The 24,106-nt window shown below is 36.8% G+C and overlaps 1 protein-coding gene across 3 annotated transcripts in view; it reads left to right on the forward strand.

The window, feature by feature from the left end:
- NBAS (NBAS subunit of NRZ tethering complex) overlaps positions 1 to 24,106 on the forward strand; it is a 331,354-nt gene that overhangs the window by 95,081 nt on the left and 212,167 nt on the right. For all 3 annotated transcript variants that reach the window (XM_044926228.2, XM_025261541.3, XM_044926229.2), the window contains exons 17-21: positions 1,850 to 2,001; positions 2,932 to 3,069; positions 3,325 to 3,403; positions 6,714 to 6,818; positions 7,189 to 7,325. In XM_044926228.2, the coding sequence (XP_044782163.2) occupies positions 1,850 to 2,001; positions 2,932 to 3,069; positions 3,325 to 3,403; positions 6,714 to 6,818; positions 7,189 to 7,325 (611 nt within the window). The remainder of the gene's footprint in view (positions 1 to 1,849; positions 2,002 to 2,931; positions 3,070 to 3,324; positions 3,404 to 6,713; positions 6,819 to 7,188; positions 7,326 to 24,106) is intronic.

The raw sequence follows: 24,106 nt of genomic DNA on the forward strand, positions 1-24,106 counted from the left end.
TTCTACAACGGTAGCCTCCTTACTACCACGTTACCACAGTTAACACTTACCGTGCAGCTTGTTAATTTGGATCCTTGGTCCCTTTATAAGAAGTAGTTGAACGCATTCCTATTTTTAGCAGATTGTGACTTCTCATTTAGGAAGGAAAATATGTTTACATTTAGAAATATTCTAAGAAATGTTGGGAAATTTTCGTGGTAATTGTTTTCCCTAAATTTATGTACGTGAGTAATTAAAATCTGAAAAAATTGTATGTAAGACATTGATGCTTTAAACCAAACAGAAAGATAAACTGTTAATACAAACATGATATTAGAGATAAGAGAGCATGAAGGATATTGAAATAAAGGGAGAAGACAAAGTTGCTTGTGTTTTCTTTAGAATATCAGAACACCTAACCTATTTTATCTTTCTTCCTTCTTTTGTGACTCAGGACAGTGAGCTCATGAGTTCATGTATATTCACTTAATGGCCTTTCCTGTAACACAATAAAAGGCAGTTTTGGTCTCTGAAGGAGTTGACAGATGTTGAAGAGACAAATCATGTACTTTTTTTTTTTTAATTGGGGAAAATGCTTAATTCAGCAAAATAGATAGGAAGTAAAGAGTAGAAGCTCTATGCCAGAGATGGTGAAGGGGTACTGGAGTGGCATAAATATGGCCTTGCTTTTAGGGAGCTTTTAATCTTACTGAGAAGACAAGCTTCATGCCTAATGTACTTTGACCATACACGTGATTGCAGACAAATGCTATGGGAACCCAGTGAAGGTAGCAATAATGTTAGACTCTGCTATGGAAGGCTTTATATAGGAAGATGTTTGGGGCAGGGATTGGAAAGGATTCAAAGTAGAGTTAGAAGAGATGAAGGCATTGTTAATGGGACCAGTGGTATGAGCAAATTAAAGGAAAATGAGCTTGACTCAGAAGGCTGGTGACTAATCTGTCTTATTCATGGCTGTATTTTCATGGCACACAGACGGTACTCAGTAAATATTTCTTGGATGAATAAATGGGGGCTGTAAGTAAACAAGTCTGTTGGATGTGATATTCCATGATAGTGGACACTGGGGCCTATGATTAGGTAGATATATTGATTTGGGCTCAAGTGGGAAACCTTTCCAGGGTGTTATGTGTTGATGACATGGACTGGTATGGAGGCCACAGACGTGGAGAGGGAGATGTGAATTCAGAGACTCCTGAGGAAAGAATTGATATGAGAGAATGTGTAAAGGAACATAAAGGGTATGAGCCAGATTTTACTCTAAATTTGTATCCACAAAGACTCTAGGAAGAGAGCAAGTCAGGGATTTCAAATGGAGTCAGAGAAAGCTGTTGGGAGGGAAGAACGATGCTTGGTCTTCCCAGAGAACAGCATGGCATGATTCTTCATGGTTGAATCATCGTCTGTGCTTTGGGGTACAGCTCATGGCCAAGTAAATACAGAACCTTGAGGTACTGAACAAAATGTTAGTTTTGTTTCAAGGTTAAACATGTTTGTCACAGTAGGATAGATCTTGTCTTACTTTTTTTATTTTCTGTTCTTTCATACAGCCCAAATGCAAACTAAAGAACAACTAAAAAATTTGGAAAGATCTATGTTTCCAAAAAAAAGTCATCTGAGTTTTGTGTTTCTGTGTGTTTCATTAGAAGAAGGAAAGCAGGTGGAATCATATTCCCTATATTCAGTTTTAATCACCATTAGGAAAAAAGCTTTTTAATGGTGAGGTGCTCCAGCAGCTGCCTGTGGCCAAGTTCTTAGGTAGCTAGCTGTGATTCTGGAAGGCAGTTCTCAGGTGCTGTCAGATGTCATGGGTTCTTTAATGCCTCTGCTTTTTATTTTCTGTGTCTAGAGTAAAATAAAGAAACGATCCTGGGTTCTTCATGAGTGTTTGGAAAGAGTTCCTGAAAACGTGGATGCTGCCAAGGAACTGCTTCAATATGGATTAAAAGGCACAGACCTGGAGGCCCTTTTAGCCATAGGGAAAGGAGCAGATGATGGCAGGTTGGTTACAGAAAGATTTGGATTCAAAAGTGAAGGTGACTTCGTAAAAACTTTTAAAACTGAGACATTGGGAAGGGTCAACTTTGCTTTATTAAGGTTACTGTGCAATGGAGCAGTTGATTTGACTAATGCTTTTTTTAATCTGAGGTCACAGTTTTCTTTCTTCTGAGTGAAATATGTTTACATATGATAGCTTGATGCTAAGAAAAGAGCAAATTCTACATACATTTATTGAATGCTGGCAGCGTCTAAGCTGTGGGTTTAAGGTGATGCATACCTGGGCTTGCTTACTGGTCAAATGAACCACCATAGGCAAGCCTGAGTTTCATTCACTTTCTTTATCTGTATCATTGTATCCTTCCTCAGAGCATTATCTTAATTAAATTATTTATCTTGTGAAACCACCTCATAAACTTTTAAGCACCATACAAATGTCAGTTAATAACAATAATAAAGTTGTTTGACAGGGGCTGCTGTTCATCAGACATTTGGAACATTATATCCATGGTATATAAATGTGATGGTGTGTTTGATAAGTAATTTAAATGAAACCAGCCTTCATTACCATTTTAAGACCTTAAATAGAAGTGATTCACATTATATATTCTGGGCAACATTTTCTTCATAGGCTGTTTCACATTGCATCACTGTAACCTCCCATGTTTTCCTAAGCAGCTTTCATTTTCTTGGTATTCAGAGTTTCTACATGTGATGATTACTGATGACTTCTTGCCCACCTCATGGATATAAATGAGAGAATCGCTTTGGTTATATCATAGCCAAAGCTTTCTTTTAAACGGTTGGTTGTTTCTGTTTCTGCAGAAACCAACTTAATAAAATCAAAGTAGGGAAAAGTACTTCTTGACTATATGAAATATATATAAAGAAAACACACTCCAAAGAAATTTGAGTTTTCTTTTTTTCTCACAGATTTACACTCCCTGGTGAGATGGACATTGACAATATCGCCTACGAGGAGCTTTCCCCACCTGAAGAAGAACCTGCCGAGAAGAAAAAGAAGGAGCTCAAAAAGAGACGAGAACTACTTAAATTAGTGAACTTTTCAAAGTAAATGATATATTACTGTTCATTTGGTAATTTCTTTAAAATAGTGATCTGAGTGTGTTCCTTACTAGTGGTAATTGCTCTACATTATTTCAGTAACCCCAGTCAAATGCATTTAGTATTGTACCCTTGTGCTTTTGTGTGTTGTCCCATGAGTTTGGGGCTTAATGGAATATTGATCATTTTTATTCCATTTTAGATCATAGAGAAATGTGCTTCCAGGTTAATATAAGTGACTAATATAGTTTTTCAAAACAGGTTAACGCTGGAACAAAAGGAACTTTGCCGTTGTAGACTGAAATTATTAACCTACTTAGATCGGCTTGCAACATACGAGGTAAGGAGTGGTTTTAATCAAACCATTTATGTTCATTCAATCTGTCATTACACATGCTGTGGCTGCCTATCCTGTGGGATATTCCTTGTTTTTAGAACTATTTATGTGGGAAAAATTTGCACAGAAGCACGTTCTCTTGTATATCATTTTTGCTAAAAATTAGGGATTCGTGAGAGGCCAGAAGTTGCTTTGTTAGTCTAGGGAGTAGAAATGTGTGCATTATTTCAGCATTTGTGTTTCCTGGATTTACAATCCTTTTCATTTATTTTTATTTTACATTTAAACTTTTAGTTATGGTAGATAGCTGTCTGTAGTAGCAAATTCAGTATCCACTGGGGTTTAATAATCCTAATAGGAATATTCTGACCTGCTTTATTTTAATGGTTTATTAATGTCTTGAATTTAGTTGGCTAAACTTCGATCCTAATGACGGCCAAAATTAGACACTTGAACTTAGAGCAAACTTCAAAATTGTTTCTTCAGGGCAGCAAACACAAATGTCCCATGTTGGACATTTCAGTAGTGCCCTGTCCTGTCAGATTTGTTAAAGGTGTGAGAAGCAGTTCACAAAATATACAGAGTTTAGATTGCTTTTCATGCGACCCTCGTAGTTCATGTTACCCAGGATTTAGTATAAATTTCTCACCTTTTGAAGGGCTTCCCTGGTGACTCAGATGGTAAGGAGTTGACCTTCAATGCAGGAGACCCAAGTTCGATCCCTGGGTTGGGAAGATCTCCTGGAGAAGGGAGTGGCTGCTTGCTCCAGTATTCTTACTTGGAGAATTCCATGGACAGAGGGGCTTGGCGGGTTATAGTCCATAGCGGTCGAAGGAGAGTCGACAGGGCTTCACAGTTAACACTTTCACTTAAACTTTCTCACCTTTGAAGTTTGACGTCGTTTGCAGGTTGCTTCCTCCGTCTGTCTGAACCTCCCTTTTAGGGGCACACCTTGACTCTTGGTACGGGCACGTAATAGGGACTCAGTACATGCCATGTGTAGTAATGTGATACGTGGCCCCAGAACAGTGGAGATACTTAGTATTCCTGATGCCTGTAGGCAAAGAAAAGTATCTGATTCCCCATCAGTAAATATAACAAATATTTTCAAACAAAATACTAGTGACAAGAGAACTGTTTCTATCTCTTTTAGAAAGCATGGTAATTTTATATCATTTCATACAAACAAGTTACAAAACATTTCTAATAGTTTTATCTGTAGTACAACTAGCTTGACTGTTGGCTGGTCATATTATTTTAAAGCATATTCCTTTATTATGTCTGAGTTCGATGATATTTAGAGGTAATATATAAAATTGCTGATGCTGGTACAGCTATAGTTTATTATTTTTTATACTTAGTTTTAGTTTCACTGATGAGATCTTAAAAAAGTTCCATAAAATGTTCAGAGTTTCATTATCCAGTTAATTTTCTGTTTTTATTCTTTAGTTATTGAATCACTATTTCCTATTTGACAGTAGTAAGTACATTTATTATTACATGGTAATAGTGACATTTAAAGTATTTGTTGAGCCCACAAAAAGAGAATTAAGCTAAGCTTTTTAAAAGTAGGTGAAGTTGATGAATTTGGCCATTAAAACTTAGAAATGAAGATATTCTAATGTAACAGCTAACCAGCTAGATCATGGTAGAGATAGGCATTGCATTTTAATCACAAGGAGTGGCTTATTTTATTACTGTGATAAATGAGATTAAAATGGATTCATTTAAATTTTACAAGAGTGCCTATTTTACACCAGATGTCATGCCAGTGCTGGACGTAGAGAGATGAACAAGGGATAATCCTTGTGGAGTCCTCATTATATGAGCAGTAAGTGATGATAATGAAGCTATGAAGAATTGATGGAGCATAATGGAGGAAAGCATTAAATTTTCCCTGGGGATGTCCGAGAATATTCTTATGTAGGAAGTGGTATTCAACTAGTCCTTAAGAAAAGGAAGGGTGGCTTAGGGGGCTATAGGACTACCATGTAGGAGACGCGAGCATGGATGCTCCATAAGGGTAGTGGTCTTGTCTTATTTGCTGCAGTATTCCACAGTGCTCCGTACAAGACCTGCCTTGTTGAGGAGATTAGGAGGAAAGATTTGTTGAGGAAACCAGTAGGTATGAGAATACCTTAAAAATATGAACAGGTTTGTTGAGGACTTCTGTTTGTTAGCCAGTGTCTTATGTACTTAATTCAGGTTATTTCTTGACAACCCTTTGAGAAAGGTGATGTATCCTCTCAATTTTATGGATGTGAGGCTTTAAGAAGGTAAGTATTTTGTCTAAATCAGTAGGAAGCAAGAGCCTTCTGTGAACATCCTTTTTCTTCCCTCTTTTCCTATCTCACTAGGTTAATGCAGTTAACAAATACTATTGGTTATTTACTCTGTGAAAGGCAGCATGCTAGGTATCTGGAAAAGTGAAAATGAAAGAAAGTGTTAGTTGCTCAGTTGTGTCCCGACTCTTTTTGACCCCCTGGACTCCTCTGTCCATGGAGTTCTCCAGGCAAGAATGCTGGAGTGGATTGCCATTCCCTCCTCCAGGGGATCTTTCCGACCCAGGGACTGAACCTGGGCCTCCTGCACTGAAGGCAGTTATCTGGGGTTTAGCATTAACATGAGAGACATGAGCCTGAAGTCATCTGCTGCGGTGGGGAGACCTACGCTTGCCGCCGCCGTGGCTGGCTCCTGTCCATCCTCAGCGTTTCAGCTTGGCTGCCCACAGGGAGGCCTTCCTGTGTGTTGACACCCTTCCTATGTGTTGGGCGTTACCTGTTCCTATTGCTGTTTCTCTTCCCGACTCGATTTTAGAGCTATTAGGAGAGCAGGGAGGGTGTATGGTTCATGGTATCAGCACTGTCTGTCACAGTACCCTTAGCACATAATTGACACCTAATAACTGATTAAAGAATGAGTAGTTTCATCTGCAATTCACATGGATCACTCCAGCAGTAGTAGAGTTAGTCCAGAGTTGCACAAAGATGTGGCAGGTGCTCATGGTACACACCCATGTGTAACTCTTGCTTCCTTGTTTTTACCAGGTGGTGAATTTGGGTTGTCCTCCTGTAATTAATTTCATAGCCTATTTCATTTACTTCTGGATTAAAAAAAAATTAACAGCATTTATAAAAATTAACAGCATTTATTTTCCAAATAAAGGCAAGAGTGCAGATGTAGTACTTTAGTTAACAGTTGAGAGTTTAATTTAGACTGTATTTATTTAGGTAAGCAGAGCTGTAATGGTTTTTAATATAGCCTTATCACCCATGTTTAAAAGCCTTTTCATAAAATCATGGCTTCCCCACAGGAAATCCTTGGAGTACCTCATGCATCTGGACAGAAATATGATGCTGAATTCTTTAAGAAGTTCAGAAGTCAGAACATTGTTCTCTCAGCAAGAACTTATGCTCGGGTAATTTCTTGTTTGTGAATGAAACAATTATAGTTATTAACACTTTCAAGTCTTTGAGCCATGCTGTTAACGTTACTGTGTGCGTATATCATTACATTTCCTTTTTAAAAATTTGTAATAGTAATAAATGTAGAGAAAATAGAATCATGTTAAAAATATTTTTTTCATCATTCAAGACTTTAAAAAATAATTTTTAGAGCACTAGATTGAGAAATGTGATACAGACCTGAAAAAAATCAGGAATATTTCAAACCACTTCATATCAGAACTGCATTAAAAAAAGCTAATTGTAAGGTTTTGATGTTGTCATACAAGTCACTTCTTTATTTCTAAGGTTCACATTAGAAGTGTACCCTTGCCTTCTGTACAGGAGAGTAATGTGCAGGCCCTGGAAATTCTGTTCACTTACCATGGGTCTGACCTGCTTCCTCACCGCCTGGCGATTCTCTCTAACTTCCCAGAGACCACATCACCACACCAGTATTCTGCTTTGCTGCCTGAAGCTTGGTATGTACTCTGTTCACTTTATTTTTTAAATGAGAATTTTTGTTTTATGCTAAATATTAAAAAAAAATTCTAATCTACTTAAACTTTTTTCTGATTATAAAATTATTTCTAAATTATTTTAAAGTGATTCAAATGTGTCAGCGTAACAAGACCACTTTAACTTAAGGAACATGAACTGTACTTTCTTTTTTTCTCCTTGAAAGTCTCCTGCTACTGAAAAAAAAGAGAGAAAGACTCATAGTTTTATTGCTGTATACTCAGTGTGTACTGTTTTATGGTTGAGAGTAGTTTTTAGGATAACAGTATCTGTTTAAATTAGTTGTATCTTTTAGAAGTTGAAATGTAGTTCTGACAACATTTAGTAGGTCCCCTGGATGTTCCCCTGGAACATCCCCAGGAATGTTCTGGTGGTCCTGCTTAAGTGTAGCCAGGATTTGAATCTATGTTAGAGTTAGGTCAGTAAGCTCTGAAAAATAGAAGTTATAAACTCCGTATTTTGTGTTTCTATTAGTACTAAAAATGTAATTCTGTATTATGATAAAAGTGAACAAAAAGGAAAACCTTGGGATGCACTATTTATTTTCAAACAATTTCTTTTAGATCTGAATGGTGATAAATAAATGCATTTTATAAATATGTATTTATAAATATTTCAGAATATAATTATTTTTTGCCTATTTGCAAAATAGATCTAATCTGAATGGTAATGACATTTTTCTACTGTAAATTATTAGTATAGAGAATGGGTCATTGTCTTAAAGTTTTTTCCAAAGGTCTGATGACTGTTTAGATAAACATTTGATTTTAAACTAAAATTTCAGAATTGGCTTGCAGAATAGTTTTACAATGCCCAGTGTTGCTGCTGCTGCTGCTAAGTCACTTCAGTTGTCCGACTCTGTGCGACTCCATAGACGGCAGCCCACCAGGCTCCCCCGTCCCTGGGATTCTCCAGGCAAGAACACTGGAGTGGGTTGCCATTTCCTTCTCCAATGCAGGAAAGTGAAAAGTGAAAGTGAAGTCGCTCAGTCGTGTCCAATTCAGTATCAATCCCATGGACTACAGCCCACCAGGCTCCACCATCCATGGGATTTTCCAGGCAAGAGTACTGGATTGGTGCCATTGCCTTCTCCGTGCCCAGTGTTATGTATTGTTTTTGAATGCCCTATAGTTCCTGCCATAACTGATTTAAATTGTAATAATAGCTTAGGTATATCATTGCAGCAGAGAATAATTAGATATTATTTTGAATCTTTCTTGTGGGATGTGTTGCTTAGACAGACTTTGAAAAGACTGATTTCTTGAGTCCTTAAATTATATTCATTTTAAACATAATGAGAAAATAAAGATTTTGTTGTTGTTAATCTGTTTGTCAAGTCTTTTCACTTTGAGTATATTTTTGCTATAGTTAGAAGGAGGAAGAACAATAGATTTTAATAGTAATGTTTCTGTCTCCTTATAATTTTAGATAACTGCAAAGCAAAATTACAGTTATGTTTGAGGCATAGCTTCTTCTGTGAGGTTTCATTAATTAGTCCTTTCTGTATATTCTCATAATGCTTTTGTCCATTCTTATAGCATTTTTATGTTGTATTATAACCAATCATTATTATTACTGCATTTCTGCCCCCTGTTCTCTTCTTTAATAAACATCCAGCCTTAAACTCACTCTAAGGCAGAGGCCGTGTTTTCCTGAGTTTTCAATTTCCAGGGTCTAGGTGTTTGTGTAGTGGGTTCTCTAAAGTTGTTTGCTAACTGGATAAATTAGTCCATTTTATGCCCATTTACAGAAAAGATTAAAGGATGTCCTGAAGGGGTTGCAAGTTTCACCAAGACTCCCAATGCCTTAAAGATTCAATTGCTATTTTAGCCCATAGCTGAAGCTTGCACTCTTTAATCCTAGTTCGAGTTTTACTCTAATGGACATGTGGTGGTGGTGGTTTAGTCGCTAAGTTGTGTCCGACTCTTGCTACCCCATGGACTGTAGCCTGCTAGGCTCCTCTGTCTTTGGGATTCTCCAGGCAAGAATACTGGAATGGGTTGCCATTTCCTTCTCCAGGGGATCTTCCTAACCCAGGGATTGAACCCTGGTCTCCTGCATTGCAGGCAGATTCTTTACCAACTGAGCTAATGGACACACAGATTCATAAAATGCAATCTTGAGACTTATTTCCCTTTTAGGAAATACATTCTTTGAGGACTTGGTATTCAATACCTTTTCAAATCACTTGGAAGCATTGGGTCAGGTGGACACAAAATCTATTTGTTGGAATGTTGACTGAGCCCCTTCCACATGCCTGGGGCTGTAGTTGGGGTTTTGAAATGGCTGAACACAGTTGGTCTTCAGCAGGAATCATCACATATGCTTTATGTCACATATGCTTTACGCACAAACAGAAGTTCCTGCTTACAGCATCATGCTTTCAAACTGAAGATGAGATGAGTTGAAAAGACTCTAAAGCTGCAGCCTTTTTTCCTTTCTCCTCAGTTAACAATGTTTGCCAGCTCCTGAAATGATCTTGCTACTTTCTTGTTTACTGCCCTGAACAGCTGTAGAACTTTCTGTGTGCATACCTTGTTTGTCTTTTAGCGTATGCATTGCTCAGTGGCAGAGCCTGCATTTCATCCTGCTTTATCTTCCCTTCAGCCCCCCAACTTGTATTTTGCAAGGAGTAATGACTCTTTAATTATCCTTTGAATTGATTGGAAACCAGTCACTGAGCTCTAAATGTATGGCTCCCAAACACGGAGTGGCGGTTCACTCTGGTGCACTGACTGTCTCCTGAACTTGCGAGGCCCGCTCCCTCCTCAGGTGGGAGGTTTTTCAAGGTCATTGTGCCCCTGTGTGGGGTGCCCTTCTCCTGGGTCTCCATATGACTTAGCCTCTTCCTTCTTCTGTCTTTTGTACTCAAAGACTCCCTCTTCAAAACACCTTTCTCAACCCTCTTTCCCTTTGCCTCCACCTCCTCCTCACTCTTTGCCCTTATCCGAGTTTTCTTTTCTTCATAGCATTTACACCTAACATCATATTTTATCATTTATTTGTATAGTGAAGTCGGTCAGTCGTGTCCAATTCTTTGTGACCCCATGGACTGTAGCCTACCAGGCTCTTCCATCCATGGGATTTTCCAGGCAAGAATACCAGAGTGGGTTGCCATTTCCTTCTCCAGGGGATCTTCCTGACCCAGGGATCGAACCCTGGTCTTCTGCATTGCAGGCAGAGGCTTTACCCTCTGAGCCACCAGGGAAGCCCATAAATATGATAAAATCATATTTTATCATTTATTTGTATAACATATAATTTATTTGTCTTATCTACTTTTATCTTGTCTCCCTTCGCTCTTCTGTTTATGATTTTACTCTCAATTTAAGTCCTTTTTTTCCTGCTTTATTTTCTTCCTAGCATTGATCAGTAACTTAGTTTGTGTTTTACTTATTCACTTGTTGCTTATGTTTATCCTTCAAAAATGTCACCTCCAGTAGCACTAGGTTTTTTGTATGTTTTCTTCCCTTCCTTAGCCCCTGAACTTAGAATCGTTCATGCCATGTTGTAGGCTCTCGGTAAATACTTATTGAGTAAATGGACAAATGAATGAATTAATTAATATAAAATCTGTAAGGAAAGGATTTTGTGTCTTGTTCACTAATGTAACCTCAGTGTTAGAACACCTTGGGATCAAAAGCAGTAACTCAGGAAGTTGTTTTGATGGATGGATGTGAATGGAAGGGCAGGTGGGTTTTACATTTTAGGGTTCAAGCTATTTAGAATGTAGATTAATAGTAGTGCATGCGTGCATGCTAAGTCGCTTCAGTCATTTCCCACCCTATGGACTGTAACCCACCAGGCTCCTCTGTCCATGGGGATTCTCCAGGCAAGAATGCTAGAGTGGGTTGCCATGCCCTCCTCCAGGGGATCTTCCCAACCCAGGGATCAACCCAAGTCTATCTTGTGCATTGACAGGTAGATTCCTTACCACTAGCACCACCTGGGGAAGCCCCAAAAGTAGTAGTAAATTATGCCAAATAGTTGACCTTTTACCTAATCTATTTTGAAATCCATTGACAAAATGTTTGCCTTGGCATTTAACCAAAGTTTGATTAACTAATTTTGATTGAACCAAATTTTTTAGTTATGACTGCTGTGAAACTTCTTTGGTTTGTGTTATTTTAGTGTTTTATATTGTCACTCTTGCATCATCATGTGTATTCGACATTGGTCAAGAGTCACCAAGCTGTAGAAAACTTTGAAATTACATTTTCTGTCACAGGTGATAAATCCATTTGTTACCTACTGATCCTTGGTTTGTCATTGCTGTAAGACATTTACATTTTATATTCTATTGGCCTGTTTTAGTTTTAAAGACAAAGGTGACATTTCTTACCATCTTTGTTAGCTTTCACAATTTATGGTAGTAGGTTTTATTTATTTATTTTTTTTGGTGGAAGGGAACTATGTTTTGACTTTGAGTATTTTTGATGCTTATAGCCTGTTTTAGAAAGTCTATTTAGGTTTTTTATTTATGCCTCTTGTTTTATTCTAGAATCTTTCCAGAATGATGAGAGTAGTCTAGTTTAAAAGGTTGTGTTTAAAACAGTTACCTGTTGAAATAGTAAGGCAGACGGATAAGAGTATTGAGTCTAGCTGGAGCCAAGTTGCTTAGATTTCTGATCTTGGACACATTTCCTAACTGCACCTCAGCCTTCATACCTGTAAAATGGGGATGACTATAGCACTTCATAGCATTGTAAGAATGTCTGAGTTAATGTATATAAAACAGTGGGAACAGTGCTTGGCACCAGGTAATTGCTATTTAAGGCTTAAGAACTTAAGCAGACTTAAGTCTGCTTATTGCAGACTCCCATGCTAAGGCCTTGGCCTTATATATGTCATAAATAATTATTTTAAACTTTTTATTGGAATATTTTTATAGTTACAGAAAAGTTGCAAAAATAATACAGAAAGTTCCCATATACCCTTTACCTGGTTCCTCTTCCTTTTTACATAATCATAGCACATTTTTCAAAACTATGAGATTATTGCTGGAATAATCCTGCATATAACGTAACATACGCATTCCTAAAAATCACTGCACCATGCAAAAAGTGCCATGAGAACCACAGAGCTTAAGGGGAGAGTGGGGTTCATGGAATAAAATTAGGAATGTAATAAAAATTGTGCTATAGTTTTACGTGTATTAAATGATTAAGAAACACATAAATACTAAAATATGGCACTGGACAAAGACCTGAAAAAGGCAGCTGTGGAAGTGGGTGTTGGAGCAGTTGCAGTGTTATTGGAAAGTGGTTTGTGTTTTGAAAACATAATGAAACAGACCATATGATAATAATAGTTAAGAAACTAAACTACATATTTATTTGGATTTAATGAGGTTTTCTCAAAATATCATTTTTCTATTGTAGTATCTGATCTAGGATACCACATAGCATTTAAGACTTCATTTACTTTCATGGAATATATGGAAATAAACTGTCATTTAGTACCTGTCACTCATGATGTTCTTTGACACATATATTTATTAGACAGTGAATATTGATACCAATATTTATTTTCCTGGATTGCCTCTAGAATCAGTAAGGAAAGATTGAATTATATTTAGCATATATTGGGATATTGTAATATTTAAAGTATTTTATAATATAAGTGGCAAACCTCTGTTGATGGAAATAGAGTATCCAGAACACCTCATTCTTTTCATCATCCTTGAAAAGCTGTTTCTATAGTAACTTGGCAGTTTGTTTGCTTGTGAATATCTAAGTTTAGTCAGATTATTTGATTGAAATTTTGACTGAAAAATCTGCTATAATATGCAGATGGGCTGTGCTGTTCAAACTACGAGAATGTGTTTTAGACATTTCCATTTTCTTTTCAGGGTTTGAGATTACTTGTATTATTTACTGACTTAATTCTGACCATTCTCTACCTTTCAGTTCCACAGCAATTTATGTGCTATATCTCTAAGGCTGAAAGTAAGAAGTGACTAAGTGAAGAATTTTGTCACCAATTGTTTAGATAGAATAGAATGTTAACCTGATCTTAGGTCTGTATAGACCTAGTCCCATATTTAGAACTGCTCCTTCATTTAGAACAGCCTTGCAAAGCCGTCTGATAAATAGTGTGGCAAACCAGTGCATGGAAGTCTCTTCCTGTGACTTGCAGATCCAGGCCTTTTTATGCTGTGTGTACTTTCGTTTAACTTGTGTGTTTGTCCCGGCATTTCATTCACTTGCTAACCCTCAGTCATTTCCTGTTTTTCTCAGGCGTTAGTGCCCTTGATGCTCTCTACCCTACTTGATAATGCACCAGGAAATCCAAGTCCTCAGAACTTTTCTCATTTTCATTGGGAAATGTTATCTGGTAAATTAAGTTTTGCATCCTTTTCTCATTGATAAGTCTTTGTCACTCCCCGCAAACTAGAAAGCCTTTGGATGACCAATTTGGAATATATTTTTGTCCTCGGAGGTCGCTAGTATCCTGTGGCAAGTTTATTTTGTTTTTGTTTTTTTTTGTTTTTTTTTAATGACCAGATTAACAAATATTTCACAATCAAGTGCTTTGAATATAGTGATGGATGCAATGACTGTCAGATGAATGAATGTTGGTTAGGTGAAGAAATCTGGAAAACACAAGGGATTGGTGTAGTCAAGTAAATAAAATGTACACAGAAGCGTTCTTTTTGAACCAGTCTGGAAAGGAAACCTGTCTTTGAGTTTTCATACTGCAAGAAAGGTAATAAACTGGTTGGAATTCTATTGTTGTCTTTAGGGTGATTATATGTATATCATTAGTGTATTTGTGGGTCATACTTTTGGCGTGTGTATTTTTGACTCTGTGTTAAGCATAGGGGCCATTAGGGCCATTTGACCTTCATATGACTTTTTATTTAATCTTTTCTTTTAAATTGTAAAATATGTACAAAATTTACCATCTTGACCATGTTTCAGGGTATGGTTCAATAGTGTGAAGTACCTTCACATTGCTGTGCACCCAGCTTCCAGAATGCTTTCTGTCTCGGGAAACAAACTTATTAAATGGCAACTCCCCATTTTTCTCTGAGCCAAGCCACTGACAACCACCATTTTACTTTCTCTTTTATGAATTTGACTATACAGTATTTGTCTTTTTGTGACTGGCATAATGTCCTCAAGGCATAATACACTTTTAGTAAAATTAATATCACAATTAAATAAGATTTAGAGTGGCTGGCCACCTGTGGGCCATGTTTCTATTTATGCTGCAAAAATATTTCTTAAATGAAGGATGAATGTGAGTTCTATTTCAGGGTGGGACGTTATAGCACCATTATTATCTGACTCCCTGTGGAGAGCCTCTTCTTCATCCTTTGGTGATAAAGAAGGCATCCAAATGAAGAGAACTTCTAATAACTCTCTTCTAATACTCTGTCTTCTAAATCTTAGATTTGAATAGCCAAATGTGAAGACTTTCCTGTTCTTCCAACAACATAAAATTTATGTTGTAAAAGCAAAAGATCAATATACATTTCATTAGAATTTTTAGGACAGACTTGATTTAGGTAAAAATAATTTACCTTTTAAATTAAATTATATAAATCAAATAAAGAATTTACCTTTAAAAGATAAGATGACATTATTCCTGTTCTTCACAACTGAAAGGTAGATAAGAGTTTACCTTTTTCCTACACTTTGAGTTTCAAATTAGTGATATTTTATGTTAGCTTGTGATTTCTTCAGAGATGAAATAATTTGAACTGTCTTTTTCATCAAAGTTGCCTCTAAGCAGTTTTTGATTCAGGGGATAAACTAGTGCCTAATGTTTTTTTCTCTTTTTTTTTTCCCCTTGAAAGGCAACAGGAAACAGTACCATAGTCAATTACTATTGGCTTAACTTTCATAGTTTTAAGCATATTCTGGAACTTTTTTTCCTATAAGAAATATATTACTATAATATTTTTGTGAAATATATGTTGATTTTTGAGTTTTAACTTTTTTCAGTGAGATTTATAATTAATTATGAGTACATAATGAAACTGATTTTAAAACTGAAGCAATTCTGAATTTCCTTATATTATTTTATTTTTATTGAACAGTTTAAAGAAGGTGAATGAGTCAAATACAATTTTGTGTTATTTCAATAAAAATTTAGGGAATACTTACGTACCAAGCAAAGTCATTATATTAGACTAAATAGACAGATATATGAGTCACATGTGATCACTGTCCGCAAATAAATTAGAATCTAGTAGGGAAGATCAGACAGGTTGAGTATAGAAATAATTACCATAAAGTTAAAATACATGTCATAGGCGTATAGATAGCTGTATAGACGGGAGAGATTACTTTCTGTTACAAAGAAGATAAATCAAGAAAGCCTTCTTGGCAGGGTGAAGTTTGATCTAGGCCTTGAAGGTTGAGTGTGGGTTTTTTTCATGCAGAGAAGTTTGAATAGGAAAGAGTCATTTGAATAAATAGTTTACCTGAAGTCCTTTCACCTACTTAGTCCTCACATATTTTTGAGTCACAGAGTACAGAAGATGTTCCCAACTAACTTGTTAATTGAAAATCTGTGCAGAGGTTTTCCAGTAAACGATTATGGAACTCTTTTTATTTATATTTTTATGTTGCCCAGTTCTGATCATATTGATTTTTTTTTTCTTCTCTGAAAAGTTTAAAAAGCAGTTTTTATTGGGCATTCTCTTTCTACTGTTGTTTTTGTTTTTGTTTTTGGTTGCTGTTGTTGTAAGAGGAAAACAGAGGATGAGCTAGTTGGATAACATTACTGACTCAGTGGACATGAATTTGAGCAAAGTCTAGGAGATAGTGAAGGACAGGGAAGCCTGGCGTGCTGCAGTCCGTGGGGTCACAAAGAGTTGAACACAGCTTAGCAACTGAACAGCAACAAATGAAATGTCATCTAAACTATATCCTGGATGGTGAAATAACAGTGGAAAGATTCAGTTCAGTTGCTCAGTCGTGTCCAACTCTTTGCGACCCCATGGACTGCAGCACACCAGGCCTCCCTGTCCATCACCAACTCCCAGAGCTTGCTCAAACTCATGTCCATCGAGTCGGTGATGGCATCCAACCATCTCATCCTCTGTCGTCCCCTTCTCCTGCCTTCAGTCTTTCGCAGCATCAGTGTCTTTTCCAGTGAGTCAGTTCTTTGCATCTGGTGACCAAAGTATTAGAACTTCAGCTTCAGCATCAGTCCTTTCAATGAATATTCAGGATTGATTTCCTTGGGGATTGATTGGTTTGATCTCCTTGCAGTCCAAGGGACTCTCAAGAGTCGTCTTCAACACCACGGTTTAAAACATCAATTCTTCGGTGCTCAGTTTTCTTGATGGAAAGATTGAAGCATTGCTATCACTCTTGTGATTATAGAGAGAAACATAAAAGTGTTTCTTTTCCCTTTAAAATTGAGAAATTGATTAGTTACCTAATCAAAATTCAGTTCCCATATGTGCAGTTTATTTCTGAACTGCTATGAGCAAAGAACAACAACCAATTGGTTTATATTCTAGGCTTGAAGTAAGTATGTGGCCGTCTGCAGTGACTGTCAATATAGAGGCATACAGGCAGCATGCTACAGAATGCTGGCAGTTTCTGAATCCCAGAGTAACCTGGTAGTTGGACCAGAAGGAGAGGCCCCAGAGCCTCTCTTGTCTGGGAACTCAGGGTCTGGGGTTGGAGGTGGGAGAATTGGTTTGCATGTTTCCTGGCACTGTGGGCATCTTAGATCTTGACTTGATTAGTTCTTGTCTTTCCATTAATTTAAAGCAAAAAAATAGATGTAAGGCAATTTTATTGGTTATGAAGGGGTAAGCAAACATTAAAAAAAATTTTTTTATGAACCTTGTAAAGTATGTTGATGTTTGTTGTATCTTATTCTTCTGAGAAGTGCTAAAGAAATGAAGGTGTAATAATTTATTAATTTATTTCTTTTTGTATTTGATGAACAGTTCATGATTATGAAATATAAAAAAAACTTGCAAGTGAATTTTATAACTTCTATACAATTCTCATAGCTTATCTGTGAGATAAGCAGAAAAGGAATTATTATCCTACTCCCAGGGATAAATTTTGAGAAGCATTAGGGAAGAAATCAACCCTGAATATACATTGAAAGGACTGATGCTGGAGCTCCAATACTTGGGCCACCTGATTCGGAAGAGCCTCATTGCAAGAGACCCTGATGCTGGGAAAGATTGAAGGCAAAATAAGAAGAGAGTGGCAGAGGGTGAGATAACTAGATAGCATCACTGACTCAATGGACATGAGTCTGAGCAAACTCCAGGAAATAGTGAAGGACAGGGAAGCCTGGCATGCTGCAGTGCATGGGGCTGGATAGCACTTAGTGACTGGACAACAGCAACAAATGAAGAAACATGTCCTGAAGTTGTTTTTAAAAATAATTGTTAAATGCATTATTACTTTAGTGTATATATAAATATTGTCAAGTGTTTTTAATATGGCTTAATACAGTTTAAATATGATTTCCCCAGTTTTATTGTGATATAATTGACGTATAGCACTGTATAATTTAAGGCATATAGCATGATGTAAAGTTTGACTTTATTTGAAATTAAAAATATCTTTGAGAGGGTACTTTTTTTTTTTTATTAAAAAATCTACTGCATTCTCCTTACTAGATCCAGCATTACTTAGAGATACCAAATGATAGTCTTTTCATTGAGTGGGATCTTTCTTTCATTATTCATTTTCTTCCAAACTTTAAATACCTTGACCAATCATTTCAGAACATGGGACCTTTAAGTAGATAACATCTTCTGAATGGTGAAATTACCATTCGGGAAATAGTCCCTATAATTCTTTTTGATCACACAATGTCTTTTCTTGTCAAGATTTCATTAATATGTAAATACTTGCCTGTAACAGCGGTGAATCTCTTTATCACATATATTTAATTAACATATAAATAACTCTGGGATGCACTTTTTCTAATTTCTAATATAGGCCATCCTGTTTGAATATTGTATTTATAATAAGTAAAAGTCTGTTTGAGTCACATTGAACGGGACATGTGTATTCCTGTTTGATTCATGTTGATTATGATAGAAACCAACACAATTCCGTGCAGCAGTTATCCTTCAAATAAAAAATAAATTTAAGAGTCACATTGATATTTTGTAGACAAAAGCAAATACATTATTTTAAGAAATGTTTTGATCTCAGTATGTTCCACTGTTTAATCTTAAAAGTTTAGGTACTGTATGTAATAGCCATGGAAAAAATCCATGATCTGTATAAATGTTGGGATCACATGCATGGTATTGACACATACTTGTCGTGGAGGAGTGATAGTATGATACACTGGAAGGAGCAAAGGCTTTTAGTCAGAATATGGGTGTTCTGTCCTGATTCTGAACTTCTGAGCTGTGTTGCTGTTGGGAAGTCCCTTAACTTCTTTGAACTTGAGTTTTGTCAAGTGTGAAATGGGGAAATTGTAAAGGTATTGTAATGGTTCAGTAGCCTAAGAGATGTATTACCTAGCAGAGTTCCTGACAAATAGTCAGCATTCCGTGTACGGCAATGGTTGTATTAATACAAATATGGCTGTAGCAGTAGCAACAGCAGTTTTTGGTACAGGTTGATGAGAAGAATGTCATAATAGATATATATTATTTTCAAGTGCGTTAAGTAGGTTTGCAAAGGACTGATGAATAAGCAAAATATAAAACTGTAATAAGGACTATTCCTCTTTGATGATGCCAATGCTTTGGTTTTTCATCTGGGACAGCACCCCTTAACTGGTTTCGGGTACCTGAGATTTTGGACTGTTAATCAAAAAAATTGAGCATTGTTTCAAACAAAGTTTTTAATTTCACTTTTTATTCACTTTTTATTGACTTTATAGTTTTGATATACATCAACAACTATATTATTGATATAGGAAAATGAACAAATCATAAATGGGCAATTTGAATTGTTATAAAATGAACACAATCAGGAAACAGACCTAACAAAGCACTCTTGATGCTGTCTCCTTTTACCCTCTCCTGTTCACCTTACCCGTGAGAACCACCCTGACCTCTAACGGGATAGCTTGGTTTTGTCAATTAAACATGTGCAGTGATTTATGAGGACTATTGTACCTAAACTCTGGAAAAGCATACTTTTCTTCTCAACAGAGATCAGATCTCTGATGTTCTTTGAATTAAGTGCCTATCTTATTTTTTCTAATGCTGAGTGTACAATGACATTTTGGATTTTTGTATTTAAAATGTTTGTTGTAGACAGAATATAATTTTGCCCTTTATCTGTCAGTCTCTGCTTTTTAATTGGCATGCTTAGACTATTTGCAGGCAGACCTCATTTTATTGCACTTTGCTTTATTGTGCTTCACAGATACTGTGTCTTTTACAAATTGAAGATTTGGGCAACCCCGAATCAGGCAGGTTTATTTGTGCCATTTTTTCCAATAGAATTTGCTCACTTTGGTGTTCACAATTTGGTAGTTTCTGCAATACTTCACACTCGTTCATTATTATATTTGTTATATGATCTGTGATCTTTGTTACTATTAAAAAACATTATGACTTGCTGAAGGTTCTGATAATGGTTAGCATTTTTTTTAGCTAGAAAATATTTTAAGACTTAAGGTGTGTGCATTATTTTTTAGATAGTCCTATTGCAAAGTTGATAGACTACACCATAGTGTAAACATTTATGTTTGTTGTTCAATATGTCAGTCCTGTCTGACTCTTCGAGACCCCATGGACTGGAGCCTGCTTGGCTCCTCTGTCTATGAAATTTCCCAGGTAAGGATACTGGAGTGGATTGCCATTTCTGTCTCCAGGGTATCTTTCTGACCCAGGGATCGAACCTACATCTCCTGCTTGGCCGGTGGATTCTTTACCATTTAGCCACCTGGGAAATCCCAACTTTTATGTTTATGGGAAAGCAAAACATTCATGTGGCGCTTTTTTTTTGTGATACTGCTTTATTGCCATGATCTAGAACCAAACCCATGATATCTCTGAGGTCTACATTTCCTTGGGTCTACTGTACTAAACTTAGGAAAGTCAGGTCTGTTATTTTTTCAAGTATTTTTCCTCTTCCTCCTCCTCCCATCCCCAGTATGCATCATCTTTTTTAGGACTCCCCTTCCATTTAGGTTAGCCACTTGATTTGTCTCACAGTTTTTTGTTTTTGATTTTTATTTTCCAGTCATTTTCTCCCCCATGTTTTATTTTGGATAGTTCGTGTTTACTAATTTTTTTAGTAAAAAAGTTTACTAATTTTTTTAAGTGTCTCTTATTGATGATATTAGTGTGTTTTTCATCTTAGCTACTGAAGTTTTTATTCCTAGGAATTAGATTTGGGTCTTTTTAAATTTTCTCACCCCTTACCATGTTATTGATATTTCTTAGAAATTGATTGGAGAAGGGAGTGGCACCCCATTCCAGTACTCTTGCCTGGAAAATCCCATGCAGGAAGGAACCTGGTAGGCTGCAGTCCATGGGGTCACGAAGAGTCAGACTCGACTGAGCGACTTCACTTTCACTTTTCACTTTCATGCATTGGAGAAGGAAATGGCAACCCACTCCAGTGTTCTTGCCTGGAGAATCCCGGGGATGGGGGAGCCTGATGGGCTGCCGTCTATGGGATCGCACAGAGTTGGACACGACTGACGTGACTTAGCTGCAGCAGCAGAAATTGATGATTCTCCTGATTGTGGGCCATAATTTCTTGCTTTTTTTGCATACCTGCTATTTTTTTACTGGATGCCAGAGATTTAGGTTTGTTCATCTTGCTGGTAGAGTTCTTATCTCAGTTGTTTTGGTACATGCTTTTTCTTCCCAAATTTTGTTGGTTTATTCAGTCACACTTCTGTGTTTCACCAGGTACCTTAACCATGTGTACTTTGAGGTTAGTTTCTCTAAATAGGTTAGTTGATCTAAATAGGTTTCTGAATTTGTAATGGAGTAAATCCTTAGAGGTTTTTAAATCTGAACATTACAGAATGTGATCTAGCAATGAAGGTACAGAGGTATTTATTTGATATTGTTTTCTTCTTTGTGGATAATTTGGAGTCTTTTTATTCCAGGGTCAGGTCCCTGATCACATTCTATACTTCCTGTCTTTTTGTGAATGAGTATTTATTATGTACTTAAGAATCTATATAAAGCATGACTCATTTCATTCAAATGCTCCAGTGTTTTGCTTTCATTGTCTTCCTGCCGTCTCCAGTTTAACTTTGAACCTCATCAGCAATAGCGATGTGTTAGAATAACTTGCACAGCAGACACCTATACTATCATCTTCCCAGTCACAGCCTGTTAAGTTGGCACCGGAGCCTCGCTGTCTTCATTTCTGGTGTTTTCACTTCTTCAGTTATGATTATTGTCAGTCTGCAGTGTAATTTGGCCTCTACTTAGAAGATTCATGATGAAAAGGCTGTAAATAGACTTGTACAGCAGCATCTCAGACCAAACAGTCTTTTATGCTTCTTTGTTTATGGAATGTTTAGGACAGTCCACATCTTTTTGTGCTTATTTATGCTCCTGCATTCAGGCCAAGAGGCACCTGCAGTGTACGGCATTGTGATGCTGTTCATGGTATGGGCATAGGATGGGGAGTTGTGTGGTCCATTTTAGAAACCAGAAATGTTTGAATAAACCTCAGGTACATTACCCAAGTTTTCAGCTACAGGGAAAGCTTATTAATCGTGAGATTTAAATACCCCTGTGGTTTTAGGGTAGGTTTGTTTTTTCATTTATTTATTCAGATTTATCCATCCATCCGTCAGTCTGTCCATCATCCATCCATCCATTAAATATTTAGTGAGGTTTAAGTGCATGCCAAGTATTGAACAAAGGATATGAAAATCACCAAAGCTTTGAAGGAGCTTACAGTTTAGTGAAGGAGCTTACAGTTTAGTAAAGGAGCAGAACATAAATAAAAAGTTGTAATTGAGTGCACTGACAGTGGGAACAGAAGTGCGTGCAGGCTTTAGTAATACGGAGGAGAGTCTGGTAAGCTGCTTGGTCTGGGAACATCAGAGAAGGTTTCAGGTTTTTTTTTTCTTTTAGTGAATAGTATGTTGATTGACACAGTTAAAGAGAACATTATAAATAGGCATGCCATGAATCATACTACTTTTCTATCCATTTAGATGAGGTTAAAATGCCGTATTATTATTACATAACTTATATCCACATTTTTTCTTCCTACTTCCATTATGCAGCTTGGTTCTGAAATATACATTTTTCTTTCTTTGAAGAGTTTTTCAAGATTTAGAATCACACAATGCTTCCTTTCTTAAAGAAGTTTTCTAATTACCCGATGGAATCACTTTGCTGTGATCCTTCTGTAAGTTCGGGACTGAGGGTAGAAAGTGCTCCTACTCTGAAAGACATGTATGCAGATAATTATAGGAGCAGTGAGGTTAGTGCTCAAAGAGTTAGGTATGCACTCTTAGCTATGGAGCCTTCCTCTTCAATTGACTTTTATATTTTTCATTAATTATTTATTTATATCTTGACTAAATCTTATATTTCTAATTCTTAAACTTATTGGTATTTGTTTCTGAGAGCTTTGCTTTTAGAATTAAAGAGTATCAGTGACTCTCTTTCTGCTGATCATTGAATCATTTATTTGTTCATTCAATCAGTGATTAATATTAAGCTCATAGAGTTTACTTTTCCGCAAATTTATGATCACAGTACTTATTGTGTATTTGAAGATTAAATGAAATAATGCATTTATATAAATTTAGTTAAAATGATTATATATACTTGCTATGCATGTAATATTGCTGGGAGTTGTGGTAGATGCAAAGGAGTATTTACAAGAAAGAATATTTACTTTTAGTGGGGATACAAAATATGTATTTTGTTATGACCAACCAGGACAGTGTATTAAAAAGCAGAGACATTACTTTGCCACCAAAGGTCTGTCTAGTCAAGGCTATGGTTTTTCCAGTGGTCATGTATGCATGTGAGAGTTGGACTATTAAAGGAAGCTGAGTGTAAAAGAAATGATGCTTTTGAACTGTGGTGTTGGAGAAGACTCTTGAGAGTCCCTTGGACTGCAAGGAGATCCAACCAGTCCATCCTAAAGGAGATCAGTCCTGGGTGTTCATTGGAAGGACTGATGTTGAAGCTGAAACTCCAATACTTTGGCCACCTGATGCGAAGAGCTGACTCATTGAAAAGACCCTGATGCTGGGAAAGATTGAAGGCAGGAAGAGAAGGGGACGACAGAGGATGAGATGGTTGGATGGCGTCACCGACTCAATGGACATGGTCTTGGGTAAACTCCGGGAGTGGGTGATGGACAGGGAGGCCTGGCGTGCTATGGTTCATGGAGTCGCAAAGAGTCGAACATGACTGAGCGACTGAACTGAAAATATGTATTAAGGAAATTAAAGAACTCCATGGAAACATAAGACAAATGTACCATCTTATGTATATTATCATAAGTTTAAATAGGAGTAAATGCCAGGGGAATTGTTCAGTTATTAGTAGTGAGAATCGAGAACAGGAAGAAAGCAACCTAGACTGGAATGGTCATAGAAACATCTGAGAAAAGCCGGAATTTAAGCTAGAAGAGGTGGAGTTCAGATAGGTAGGATATCATAGTGTCTGAGAGCAGAGACTCTGGAACCAGATGTGCCTGGATTCAAATCCCAGCTGTAGCCTTTTAGTTGTGTGATTTTATGAGTTAGGATGCTGTCTGTCTTTCAAGACTGCTGACTTTGTGTGTGTGTTTGTATGATAATATATAATTTTATAGTTGTTCTTACAAACTGTAAGCATTTT

Source organism: Bubalus bubalis, chromosome 12 (genome assembly GCF_019923935.1).
Source record: "Bubalus bubalis isolate 160015118507 breed Murrah chromosome 12, NDDB_SH_1, whole genome shotgun sequence".
Lineage (NCBI taxonomy): Eukaryota > Metazoa > Chordata > Mammalia > Artiodactyla > Bovidae > Bubalus > Bubalus bubalis.